General features: G+C 34.9%; 1 protein-coding gene across 1 annotated transcript; it reads right to left on the bottom strand.

Annotated features, from left to right (window-relative positions):
• Window positions 1-6,245: 6,245 nt before the first annotated feature.
• LOC124228561 (olfactory receptor 10AG1-like) lies at window positions 6,246-8,869 on the bottom strand. The gene is made up of 2 exons (XM_046643093.1): window positions 8,807-8,869; window positions 6,246-7,202 (listed from the first exon to the last, which is right to left on the bottom strand). Exons 1-2 carry the CDS (start codon window positions 8,867-8,869, stop codon window positions 6,246-6,248), a joined length of 1,020 nt encoding a protein of 339 aa, XP_046499049.1.
• Window positions 8,870-13,968: the final 5,099 nt, after the last annotated feature.

Here is a 13,968-nt window from a genome sequence, read left to right as displayed (position 1 = left end):
TGCATTTCATTTTCCTCACGAATAAAATTAGATTGATTACATCAAACTTCCGATATGTTGTAAAGTTTAAATGAAATAATGTATGTCACGTACTAAGCAAAGAGCCTGGCATAGTAATCCTTATTAAATGGAAACTTGCATTAATATCTCAGCAAGGGAAAAGTCTGTTTCTTCACTGGTACAAAGTGACTACTCCAGGAATACAACATTGTCATATTCTCATATCCATCTGTCACTTCTAAGTTTTCAAATTTTTCAGAGATTAACTTTCTTACTCCCTGCAAAGCACCATGAGATTTTGTAACTGAAAAGTGCTTTTTTATTTACATCTTTTACTACCTTATAAGATGGGTCCTTTCTATTACCTTGATAAGTACTTATTTTCTTAGGCTTGTAAGGGGCTGGAAATACAAGCTCTGAAGTTAAATACTCAGACTACATTAAATTGATTTGAGTAATAGAAGAGGGAACAATTACAGTGCTTGGTGTATTTCAGGGGAAAAACAATAATGCAATTTGAGCACTTTCTTGCAGAGGATCAGAGAACAGGTCTTAAGAACATCTAGGAAAAAGGAAGTTGAGCAAACAGATAAATCAGTTGAGGATTTAAAAATTAGTTTTCAAGAGGGGAACTGTGTTAAACATATTCTCTTATTCCCAGCAAAATTATCAATAAAATCTACTTTGCATACTAATGCAAAAGAATTGCTTAGCTAGTATTGGACAAAAGGTGATGCTATGCATGAGTTGTCAGATCTAAGTTACACATTTTCCACATTTGGTAGTAGCTAACACAGGACTTAAACAATGAGACTAGATGAATCAATCTAAGTATACTATCTGTTCTGGCCCAAATACTATGTCCAAAGGCAACATAGTAGTTCAGAGTGTGATGGCACAAGTTCTAAGCTTGTTTCCGCCACTTTTAGGTGGGTCACTTTTTAATGAGTCATTTTGCTCATTAGCAAAATGGGGATCATTGATACTGTCTTCCCATAAATTGATGAGGATTTATATTACTGTAGTACTACATAAGATCACATTATAATTAGTATTAGGGACTCATCAACCAAATCACAAACACGAGACTGAGGGGACAAGAATAAGAACACCCCTGGTCTTCATCTTTCCATTTCTGACGTATCAACACTTAATTCTTCCCCCTCTCACATAAATATGATCTTAAGTCTTTCTTGTTTACATGCCTCTCCATAATTTTTAGCTTTAATATTAACATTTGCACCATAGTAAACAGATAAATGTTGGTGAGGCAGCTCTCTTCTACCCTTATTCAATGCATGATCAGATAATATATGATAGGCTCTAGACTTACAATAGTCATCAGATACTAAAGCTTATGAGTTTTCATTGGACACATGGTAGTAAATATAGTATATATGTAGCATAATGGAGTATATATGGGTATGCTTTAGAGCTGGAGAAATTCTTATGTGTGACTGGTAAATTACTTTAATTATTTTAGCTTCATTGTTTCTTTTAAAGCTGTGAAAATTAAATTTTATAAAGTTTGTAGCATAATGCCTGACATTTAGTGAAGCACTCAATAAACGCTATCCACTCATATTTTAAACTTCACTAAAGATAATGCTATTATAAATACAGAAATTCAGTCAAAACTCCATGCATTGTCATGTTCAGTAGCTGAAATATTAAAAAAAGAAGAAGCTGAGAAAGTATATTTGAATTCCTTAAGACAAAATCAAAGCGGAGTCATTCACAAACCAAATTTAAAACATCTCTTGATTTTTGCCAGTTCTCTCATATTCTTTAGTTACTCTGGAATCTCTCTAATGCTAAGGTTTTAAGATATCTTCATCATTTCTCTTTGCTCACCAGATTTCAGAGCATGTTGAAAAGTGAGACAGGAAATAGATTCACTGAAGTCAACCTATTATTACTCAAAATAAAAAAATTTGAGAACAGGACTTTCATTGTGTAGCAGAGTGTGTTTGAAGCCTTTCATCATTTAACAAGGCAGACTTATCCATCCAGTTACTGGAAATTCTGGACAATCATAAGCTTTGTTCATAGAGGCAGGTTTCTTAACACAACAGAGAACAACCCGGACAAATCCTCTCTGCAGGTAGATCTGAAGTGGGAAGATGGGGGTGAGCTGAGAAACCTAATATCTTCTCATTTATTAATCAATAAGATTCATCACTGGATAACCACAAGAGCCAGTAGATACTACAGGAAATGTTTAATGAAACGTGTGTGATAAAGTAAAACTTTGGAATGTCTAAATTATTTCATGCTCAAGATCGCAGGAAAAATAAAGAAAAATAGTTAACATGCTATCATCTGCCCCATATAAGTGTATTTTCTTGGACTACAAAAGTAACAAGAATATTTTAGACTCCCCCCCACTTCACTCTAGCTGGAAAATTTTTCCACAAAGAGGTAAAGTCACATATTTCCTGGAAGGGAAGTAACAGGGATGCAAAGACCTTGGGAGATATCAGAAAGGCTAGTAGAAGTAGACCCAACATTTTTTCCTCCATCTGAATGTACACCTTATTCTTGACCCCTTCTTGAGTTGGTTAGGTTCTCTCCATTTTTACAGCCAAGAGACTGGAGCTTACAGCTCCACCTTTGTCTCTTGACCTTTGATCTTTACTCCTCTACTTAGTCTGATTCTAGATCTTTGCCACTTGCTTTATGTTTCCACCTCCTTTCTCTGTTGAATTCACAGTTAAAAGACCAAAGGAGAATGTGATAGGGTCAGTTGATCACCGGGCCACCCTAATTCTGAACAAGGTTTACCCCAGACCACTCCATTGGCTGCTTCAAAGCCTGAAGGTGGCTAATAGGGGTCATAAGATATATTCTTTACTCTGTCAGTTTCAATCACCTCAAAAGTCAGAAGAAAAAGCAGGGCAACTGATGTATGTGGACATACAACCTTTTTTATCAGAAGAAAACAGTGTCAGTCAGAGATTGTGTCAGTTTCCTGAATTGAGCGTGTATTATACATGGCAAAACATGAAAAAAAATGTTCAGGATGACCTTATCTAGTTGTTCTCGAGACAGGTTCCAAACTGAAGACACTAACTTCCTCCAAAACTACCTTATTCCTCCCTCATCTACACATAGACATACACTCTGCCCATTTTAGTCTAAAAAAATAGCTGAAACCTGAGAATGATGCCTTCATCCCCAAATTAAAACTGAAAGTCAAATTATTTTTTTCCTTCTGGGAATGTCTTTGTTTCCCTTTTCTCTCTAAATTCCTAATGCCACGGAACTTTATTAAATTCTTGTCATTTTTAATTTACAATAATGAGCCAAACTCCAAATTTCTCACCTTGCCTTTAAACACTCTTCCCTATAATTCAGCCACTAATCAAAGACTCTGGATTCCTCCTCCAACTCGTTGTCTTTGCGGAACATTTTGTCTTTATTTTGTAAAGAAATTTCATTGTAATATTCATGATATTGCTCATACAAGTTTATTCTTACAAAACATCATTTAACTTTGGCTTCTAATCTCAGAGGAAAATGAACCTCTTCACTTTCCAAAGTGACCTGGAAATTTAAGGAAGGATAAGGACATCCAAAAGCAAACAATCATATGCAATATATTAAAGACATTCAGAGAGAAGCAGCCAGCTACAGATAGGATTATGGAGCTTGAGTAAGTGATCAGTAGCAGAAAGTCATATTTGGGAAAATTTGCTCTACATGTTGTGTTGAAAGAAATCTCTATAGGAGTAGCCTTGTATCCAGGTGAGAAATGAGTTGTCCATTGTTGGAAAATATCTCTTTTGCACCAAGCACTGACCAAAACAATGTCTTTACTAATATATGAAACAAAGATATTCTCCTTGTGAAGACAGTATCTATCTGATTGACTATTATATTCAGAAACCAATGTCTGAGGATGCCTCACCAGCATAAATGTTGGAATCCTCAGATTCTAACGTCCCTAATTCTTGCTACAGAATTGGAGTGTGGGTAGGAGCATTACAGATTCTCCATGTCACAGACTCATTGGTATCTATCAACACAGGTAAAATTCCTCCTAAATTAGAGGATAATAAAGCCACCACTTCCTCTCATCACTTCAGTCAAACCCATACTGACAGCTTTAGAGGACATCGTCTTCCAACGTCTCATTTCTTCACTCTAGAAGGCCTCTTCCAAATGTTGCCTTCATGAAAGGTGTTGTAAAGGTAAATAACCACAACTTCCTGACCTGTCTTGACACATTCTGCCAGAAAAATTTGGAAAGCTTTCTTCGTTTCAAATATAGCGAATTATTACTGCTTCTCCCTTTGTTCTCTGGAGTCAGCAGAGGTCAAACTTCCAATAAGTTAACATTTCATGTCTCTAAAAACCATGTAGTATTTTGCAGCTCAAGCGATCGTCTTCATATAGGACTCAACTGTATCGTGCCTGCTCTCCTCGTCTAAGAAACCAAATTCCTGTGCCAAGGAAGTTCATCCTTCTGCATTGCAGTAATATGACCAGGACAATCCTCTGGACCAGCCAAAGGTTTTGCCACTTTTCATAGTCCTTTTATGACTATTCTTGTTCCTCTCATTTTCCTCAATCGGGATTTCTAATATGTAACATGTAATACAAAATACTAACTTTCAATATTTTAAAAGGAAATAAAATTTGGATGTTAATATGTTGACTGAATACATAATTTAGAATATAATCATTGTATATACCAATACCCATGTTTTCTTCTGCTACTGCACAGATCTTTCAAAGTATCAATATTCCAAACATGATAGACAGCTCTGATCTTATTGAGGGAGGAGGCAGCTCCAGAAGTAGCACTGCCAAACAACTATATATAAAAAATTCCCCAATATGTCTTTTGATAGCCCTTTCACACAAAATTTAAGATCTCCAATATCTATTTATTTGTGATATGTTTGGTACTCTCTTTTATTGTGATGAAAGGACAAAGCTATATTTTGTTAAAATTGGATACTATTATTATCTTGAAAATTGTTTCTTTTACTTTTTTCACCTTTTCTCTTTAAGCTGGGGCTTTATGACAGGAAATAATTGTACAGAACTTGTGTTATATGTAACATCACACTACCTTCTAAAGAACACTGGAGATAAATGTGATAGGAGTGAAGGAGAAGTAGGCGGCGAGTAAAAATGTTCTGTACTTTGAAAGGAACACCGTAGGAAGCCTGGTGACAGCACCTAAGACACTGCAAAGGTTGGTACCAAGAAGTTTACTGAATGCACAATTATGTGAAGGAAATACCTGTGAGGAGAAGAGAGGAACAATATGTGTTTTATCAAATTTTGCTGCTTTAATGTTCAAATTTACCCTTTCCTGTCTTCCTATACAGGCATTCCTTTGTTATTAAGACTATACTGTTTCTTTAAAGAAAGAAGGGAGGGAAATTGCTGGTTTCTACCTCAAGAAGGGAATTGGTGGTACGAAAAATTACTCTCACACAGCCCAGAGCTAACATTTTAGTAGGTTTATATAAATTCCCTGTTTTGGCTTCTCAAATACCTTTATTTTTCTCCCAAACCCCCACAACTTGTACCATCTTTGTGAATTTAAAACCGCCATATGAAAATTAAAATCAAGTATTCTATTTAACGCAATAGAAGTGAAGGCAATTTAGGTAGAATTCTACAGGAAGACTGAATTCTGTAACCAAGATAAAGTGGCCCGCTTTTTCTTATATGAATTTGGCTTTTGGGAAGTAGCTGATGAATCACCAATAAGAACAGATAGAATTTTAACTCTGCTTAACACATCAATTCTACTCACTATTGTTGGTTTCAAATCCTTCCTTTCTTTGTGTTAACTTTCTTGATTATAATGCAATTATTGATCATGAGCAGGTAAACTATCAATAGTTAAACTTTTGCTATTAGTCATCCTTTCAATCTAACAAAGTTAACTAAATGTCTATCATTTTTCAGACAATATGTTGGAACTGGAGATATAAAGATGAAGCATTTTTCGTGAAATAAAAAATTTAGCCAATATTCTAAAATCTTAAAAAGTAACAGCAACCTTAAAGACTCCAATGTGTTATTTGAGATATTTCAATATCTTGGATTGAGTTTGGGATTATTATTTTATTTAAAAGTAGCAGCAGAGTTTCTTTCATGTGATAAGTGTATAAGATCAATCAGAATAATTAAGATTCCTAATAAAATTTGAGAAGAATCAATATTAATGTATGCAGACTGTGATAAATAAGAAACAAATTTTATGAAGTTTTGTTTTTAAGTCATAGCACAATCCATTTTGGTAAGAATTTTCTCAATGCCACCATGACGTCTTTGTTTCTCAGACAATATATTATAGGGTTTAGCATTGGGGTCACGATGGTGTAAAAAAGAGAAAGGAATTTATCCATTCCTTTTAAATGGCTGGACTTTGGTCTCATATAGGTAATGATGCCTGATCCAAAGAATAAAGCCACAACCATGAGATGAGAAGAGCAAGTGGAGAAGGCCTTGGCTCTCCCAGTTGCTGATGGCAGCTTCAGGATGGTTGAGATTATATTTACGTAAGATCCAAGTATCAACATAAAAGGAATATTGACAACTAGAACAGCAACCATGTAAGTCAATATCTGAGTCATAAAAGTGTCCCCACAGGCAAGCTCAAGTACTGGAGGTATGTCACAGAAAAAGTGATTCAACAGGTTAGATCCACAGAAGGGGAGAGAGAACAGCTGATAGGTGAATCCTATGTGGACTGGAATTCCACTGATCCAACAGCCAGCTGCCAGTTGGCTACACAGCCTATTGTTCATGATGAGAGGGTAGAGTAATGGGTTGCAAATGGCAACATACCTGTCATAGGCCATTGCCATCAGAATAAAGCACTCAGTGGCTCCCAAGACCAGAAAGAAATACATTTGTACAGCACAGGTGAGAAAGGAAATATTTCTCTTTTGTCTACAAAGATCTATTAATAATCTGGGGACAGTGACTGACACATAACATATTTCCAAAGAAGAAAAGTTCCTAAGGAAAAAATACATGGGAGTGTGGAGGGAAGGATCAACGTTGGTTATTATGATAATGAGGCCATTGCCCATCAGAATAATCACATACATTATCAAAAACACCCCAAAGAGAAATCCTTGGAGGTCAGGAACATCAGAAAAACCAAACAGGATGAATTCCACCAACATAGTGAGGTTCCTCTGTGGGGGAGTTTGTCCTGTGGATTCTATCTATGAACAAAATGATTTCAGGGTTTAGAAGTCACCTCAATCTGCTGAACCCAAAGGCCAACTGAGACAAATTAAATAGATGATTTTAAATCCACTGATACAGAATAGATATCCACTGTTTTGTTTGTTTGTTTTGTATTTTGGGGAAGATGTTTCAAATCCAATATCCTGGAATTCCAGAATGTAAAAACAGAACATAATCTTAAACTCTATTCTTCCTGCCTATATCAACAATATGGATAAATGAATTACACAGAAAAATAAATAACAATAAAATAAGAGCAAAACATGTCAGGTAGTCTATTCTCAGGGTAAGAACTGCTGTAGGGAGCACGTGGCATTCTCTAATGAGAAATGTTGTCCTTTCTGATCAATCTGATCTCTGTTGCTTCTTATTTGTATTTTTTCTGCCTAACATCTTTCAATTTACAATCCGTGTGATTCTTTCATGGATGATTTGATGTTTCTCCTGTGAACTGCATCTCTGATAACCAAAGGCCAAGGTGGTCAGTAAGATTCCACTGCCAGGCCCAGTTCAGGCCAGCCTGGGCCACCACTATCTGGAAAAGAGGCTTAGACACCGATGAGGAAAATAAGGAATACCACCTTGCTTCCATCATAGAAAAATATTCCACTTAATATATCAAACAAATTTGTATTAGAAATAATGCTTTATAGCAAGTTACATGTCCACCTGAGGTTTAGAATGTGAAATAAAGTAAGTAAGATTTTGTTGTAATATGCCCTCAACACAATCACGGGCACCAAATAATCTTAACTCTACTTATATTCCACATTCTAGGCCTTTAGTAGTAATTAGGTATGTTTAGGGCCTTTACAGGGTAATTAAAGAATGAAAAAGGAAAATAAATGGTGCAAAAGAAATTGATCAGAGAGTTCATATACCTGACACCAGACAAAATGTAAAATCTGCCTTTGTATACCTTTTTACTACCTCTAAATATGAGTTTCTGAATGCATTTAATATATCATATATCACAAATATAGAATATATTGTGAATAAAGAATATACGTATTATGAACATATCAATTGATATATATTTTGTGGTATATATTGTAGTTTTTTATATGTAAGTACTAAGTATGTATCATAAACATAAAATAGATTTATTACGTTTTCTATATACCTATGTCTGAATAACTATCAGAAAGCACAATGCTAAATGTGGTATAGTCTTAGTCTAATCTGCTTCTTCAAAAATTAGGCATTTTTAGGGGCCGGCCTGGTGGCACAGCGGTTAAGTGCACACATTCCACTTCTCGGTGGCCTGGGGTTCACAGGCCCAGATCCTGGGTGCAGACATAGCCCCGCTTGGTAAAACCCATGCTGTGGTGGGCGTCCCACATATAAAGTAGAGGTAGATGGGCACAAATGTTAGCTCAGGGCTAGTCTTCCTCAGCAAAAAGAGGAGGATTGGCAGTAGTTAGCTCGGGGCTAATCTTTCTCAAAAAAAAGAGAATTAAGCATTTTTAGACAAAATAAGTTGTCTCTCCTCCACTGGACTGGATCCTAGATATCACTTTTTTTGACTTTTGCCTTCCTTAATCCTAAACTAAGATCTTTTTCACGGTTAGTCACATACTCCAAAATCCACATTGTCATGAGATTTGAAGTTTCTTCTCCATTTCCTAGACTCCAAATTCATCTTTGCTTCTTACAAAATACAATTTCTCTTTCTTTTTTTAAGATCCCCGGTTCCCTTTCCCTCTCACAAATCTCAAAGGACTGAAACAACAATTTCCACTTTCGGGTTCTCACATGTCACTAATTCTAAATGCCTCCCATCTTAGTTCAATGAACCTTCTATTCCAACTTTAATTTTCCACAGCATACCCTAAAGATAAATGCTCTGTCCTGGCTCTTCTCTGCTCATGGCTCAGAAATATCAAGAAGAGGGGCCGAGAACCTAGGGCAATTCAGATCCAAATAATATGAGAATCTCTGTAAACGGAGACTGAGTGCACCCCCAAAAATCTTCTCTTTTTATCTCTAACTTGATTTTTCTGATCTTTCTCTCTTTTTTTCTCCTCTTTTCACATTTTGATAATTTCCTCATTTTATATCTTTTCAAAACTTTCAAGATTCTACATCGCCCTCCCTATATCTTTTTCGTCATAAGTTATACCTTATGAAAAACAACTCAAGCAGAAATAAAATTGAATTTTCAGTGACTCAGATATGTTTGATGAATATATCAGGCAGTCAATCAATATATATTTTGTAGTATATATTGAAGTTTATTATGGATAAATACTAAGTGTATGTTAAATACAAAGTGTGTTAAATATGAAGGATAATATTGGTAAATAATATGAGCTCAGCTTCCGTCTTTACAGAGTTCATGGACTAGTGATGAAATCAGACAGGTAAGTCAGGTGCTACCCTGCAAGATGCAGAGTCGAAGGAGAAAGAATTACAAGGTGTTATGGGAGCACCAAACAATACTTTAAGGAAAGGACGTCTACTCTGAGACTTTGACAGATCTTAGGATATCACTGAATCATTCTATTTTTGAAAAGACAATAAAACATATTCCAGGGGGAAAAAAATGCTTTCATGTCCTCCTTCAGTTTTGTATTCCAATAGGTGATGTGGTGCTTAACATGACTCAGTGGTTTAAAAATGTTTCTAAATGGGTAATTACATGAATGATTTCCTGTGAATCTTAGCAATCATGGTTGATTTAACTAGATTTAAGTACTCACTGACCAAAGAATTTATACTGAGTGATTTAAAATGGAAATTAGATATATTCTGATAATACGTCCTTATTTAAATTATCAGAGCTTAGTTTTCCTTGTTTGAAAATACACACAGTAATAATAGTATGTAACTCAGGGAGTTGCTTTGAGGAGTAGCATAAGCTATGTTATCAGCTTGACTTGAAATAGGCAGTTGTAGTTGCATTAAGCATTGTCATTATGATCATTACCATATTTATTGTGTTTATCCTTATTATTTTAAGATATCCATTTTCTTCCTTTTTGAACTTTGCTCATCTTTTATCCTGGACAGGAATATCCTTTTCTCAATCTAGGAGAAAAGAAAATGTACAGTGTAATGTTTTGACAGAAATACTGAGCTTAAAATTAGTGCACTATTCTGTGTTGGATGGATACAAACCAGCAACTGTATCCAGGGAAATACCACTCTGACTTATTGGGCTTTTATTTTTAGTATTTTTCTGTTATCTGTGCCAGTCAACTGTATTTTAAGTATGTAAGAGAAGTAGACTTTATTATAGAAATATGAGCAAAATTAAATTTAAAAGTCTAACTCAAATCCTATTTAAGACATAAAAGCACCCTCAGAGAGAATTTTGTTTGATTATTCTCTTTTCTGAGCTTGATCTACTCTCTCTATTAACAATTATGGTACTTTGGTAGTTCTAAAATGAGAGGTTAAGTTTTTTCTCTTCCATTTTTTCTGTTAGCAGCACTAGCCTAGCTATGGAGAGTAGAGAGGTCTGATTATTTGAAACTATTTTGTTATTATTGATCATTTTTAAACATGTATTACATGATAACCACACTGTTAATGATTTTATCTGTATTATTTCATTTAATTATCTCATTTATTGCATTCTGAATGAAGTAAGCATTGTGATTATTCATATTTTGCATAGAAAGTCAGAGGCATAGAGAGATTAAGAAATTTGTCCAATATCAAGAAGATAGTTTGTGACCTTGCTGGCCTCAAAATCAGCAGTTTAATGCCAGAATCCATATTCTTAATAAAAACTCAATGTGCTTCATAGAACATTCAATAGGAAATATTATTTTGACTTTAATATTCTGAATAATATCAATAAAACTAAGAAATAAGAACTTTACGTGCATCTTATATCTGATTTACAGTTATAAAAATTAAAAACTGCTTATAGTTACAGTGTGTATATTTCAAGTCCATAAGATTTATCTCATAAATGAATTTGAATGGGAGGAAGTGTTTTCTTCAATACTTTCAATTTATTATTTGTTTTTTGAAGATTGGCACCTGAGCTAACATCTGTTGCCAATCTTCTTTCTTTTCTTCTTCTTCTTCTCCTCAAAGTCCCCCAGTTCATAGTTCTATATTCTAGTTGTAGGTCCTTCTGGTTGTGCTATGTGGGATGCCGCCTCAGCATGGCTTGGTGAGTGGTGCCATGTCCACACCCAGGACCCTAACTGGAGAAAGCCTGGGCCACAGAAGTGGAACACGTGAAGTTAACCACTCAGCTACAGGGCCGGCCCTGACACTTTCATTTCTTGTGTTTAAAATAAATACAATACAATAAAAATAAGCAGGGTAAAATAATTACTGCTTACCTTTTTTTTTTATTATGGAGAAATCATTGTGTGTTGCTCTTTTATAAAGAATATGGCCTTATATAAATTTCTGGTTTGAATCATTCAAGTAACAAATACAGCCATTCTCAGTTTTCATTGAAGCTAATGCTTCACTTAAATCCATCAGTGCACCTTAGTAGAAGATAGCCCCTTATTAATTGTTGGGGCATCTTCTCTCTCTGACGTGTTGCATTTTTAAATGCAATAATCTGTTTATCAAGTGGTAACTTAGAAGGTAACCAAGGCTGTGTCTAGTTGGATTAGTGCTACACTGAAGTTTCTCTCTCTATGGAATATGGTCTGAGGAGCATGAGCCTACTGGCCACTCCTCCCTACCTATCTCCCCATCTTCTTAGTCTTTGGAGAGTAGAGCAATTCTTCTACTGGGAAAGGCTGTGTAAGATAATCACAGTCTTGAAATTGGTCTATATCTACATATGAAATCTAGGGTTACTAAATTTGAAACTATTAAAACACCATTTCTGAACTTCAAAGAATGTAACTTGGAACTTATCTAGATTTTGTGTATTATCTAGAATTTTTGTGTGTTAAGGCCCTCTGTTCATTTCATGGATAGAATTTCTTTTCAGTTACAGGTACTTATATAAGAAAAAAATAAACTTGAACAAGAGGATATAGTACCGAGTCTCAGAGTTTTCAATGTTGAGAAGGTGAGGATGGGAAACTGACACTGTGAGGGCTTAAAACTCATAGGAGAGAGAGGACAGAGTGAATTTTTATTGTTGCTATAAATCTTTGGTAAGTTATGTAAAATAATTAGTTTTTTCATTCAGCTTTTCTGTATTTATTGAAGTATTCAATAAATATCTAACTATGTAAGTTTATGTCTTATACTCTTCAAGAGGCACAGAAAAGTTTGTAACCTACACATTGACCTCATGTCTGATTGCCAAGCTCCTGTTAATCTTTTAGATTGAGCTGGTATATCCCACCCTATGAAAAGTGACCCATTATTCCTGTAGGCAAAATTAAATTTTCTAATGTAACGCTCCAATATAACTCATATCTCTCCAATACAACTTCTATTTTCACAAATATTTTATGTTTTAATTTTTATTACATAATTTGACTTTATCTCCTCTCATAAACTACTTGATTCCAGGGCATTTTCAAGTGTGGAGCCCTCTACATAGAACATTGTTGGACATTGAGGGACTTGATAATTTACACTTACATCATTTAATTTTTCCATATCACTAATCATATATATTGTGTTTGCCTCCATTGTTAGCAATGAATAAAATATCTGAAATGTGGTATGAAATAAGAACACAATATATATTAGTGTGAACAAGAGTGTCAGCAGGGAGAATAGTTAGGAAGTGATTGCAATAATCTTTATGGGAGCTGACAGTGGCCAGGATCAGGGTTGAAGTAGTGTATATATTGTGAAAAGTGGTCACAGGATTTACACAGGGGTTATGCCCAAACACAAAATCAGCCATATTAGAAAATATAACATATTTATCATTCTCCATTTCTTTTATGCACATTTTCTATCTGATCACAAATTATGCTGACTCTGTCTTCTAAATACCAATTAACTCCACTTGTTCCACTCTATTTTCTTAGAGACTTCCTTCATTCATACCTTTGTAAAGTTTTTAAACTGAAATAGTTTTTAAAAATTATTCTTTCTTTTCAGCATTATTTCACTTTCATCAATCTTCTGTTTGTTAATTCAAGGATAATATTTATTTATAAAGTAAATTGAATGATGTCATTTTTCTCCTTAATTACCTTTACCACGTCTCCTTAGTACTCACAATTATATTGTGCTTGATGCCAGAGATTAATATGTCTATCAAATTCCATTCTCCTTAGTTTCTTTTTTGCTCCATAGTGGCTGGAATGTGTTTCTAGTGTCTCTTGCAGCTCTCATGATCATGTGACTTAGTTCTTGGCAATTAAATAGGAGAGAAAACAATGTGTATGGACTTACTTGTTTAAGAGAACATCTCCTGGAATTCCATTTCTCCCCACTTGCCTGGCTGACCAGGGAATGACCACAGCAATCAGAGAATTCACCATTGGAAAATGTCAAAGCCACTTGTCCCTGAATTATTGTTTAGAGTTGAGACTCACACTAAACCTGGAATCCTGTCTTAAATTATACTTCTTCAAGGTCCTCAGAACTTAGAATTGTAAAAGTTTCCTATTTTTTAGCTTAGTTTAACCTAATTAGTACAAGTGCGTTGCTTTTCCTACTCACCAACTGCATGAATTATCTAAGAACTTTCTTCTCTCTCATCCCTTGTGTATCACATGGTTATTATACACAACATGAGGGCACATACTTAACCACAGTTGATTGGCTCAACATTGGATGTTCTACCAAATATGTTTCAACCAGAATAATTTTCCTGCAATTGTATGAATATAAACGAAGAGAAAA

Source organism: Equus quagga, chromosome 17 (assembly GCF_021613505.1).
Source record: "Equus quagga isolate Etosha38 chromosome 17, UCLA_HA_Equagga_1.0, whole genome shotgun sequence".
Lineage (NCBI taxonomy): Eukaryota > Metazoa > Chordata > Mammalia > Perissodactyla > Equidae > Equus > Equus quagga.
The sequence above is the reverse complement of the archived record's forward strand: the minus strand, read 5'-3'. Positions and strand labels throughout refer to the sequence as shown.

Excerpts from the sequence above, each read along its gene's own strand:
- LOC124228561 (XM_046643093.1), bottom strand. The coding sequence starts at position 8,869 with ATGAATTTGGAGTCTAGGAAATGGAGAAGAAACTTCAAATCTCATGAC. Across the intron at positions 7,203-8,806 it reads ATGACAATGTGGATTTTGGA|ATAGAATCCACAGGACAAAC; the intron begins GTATGTGACTAA and ends TTTTGTTCATAG.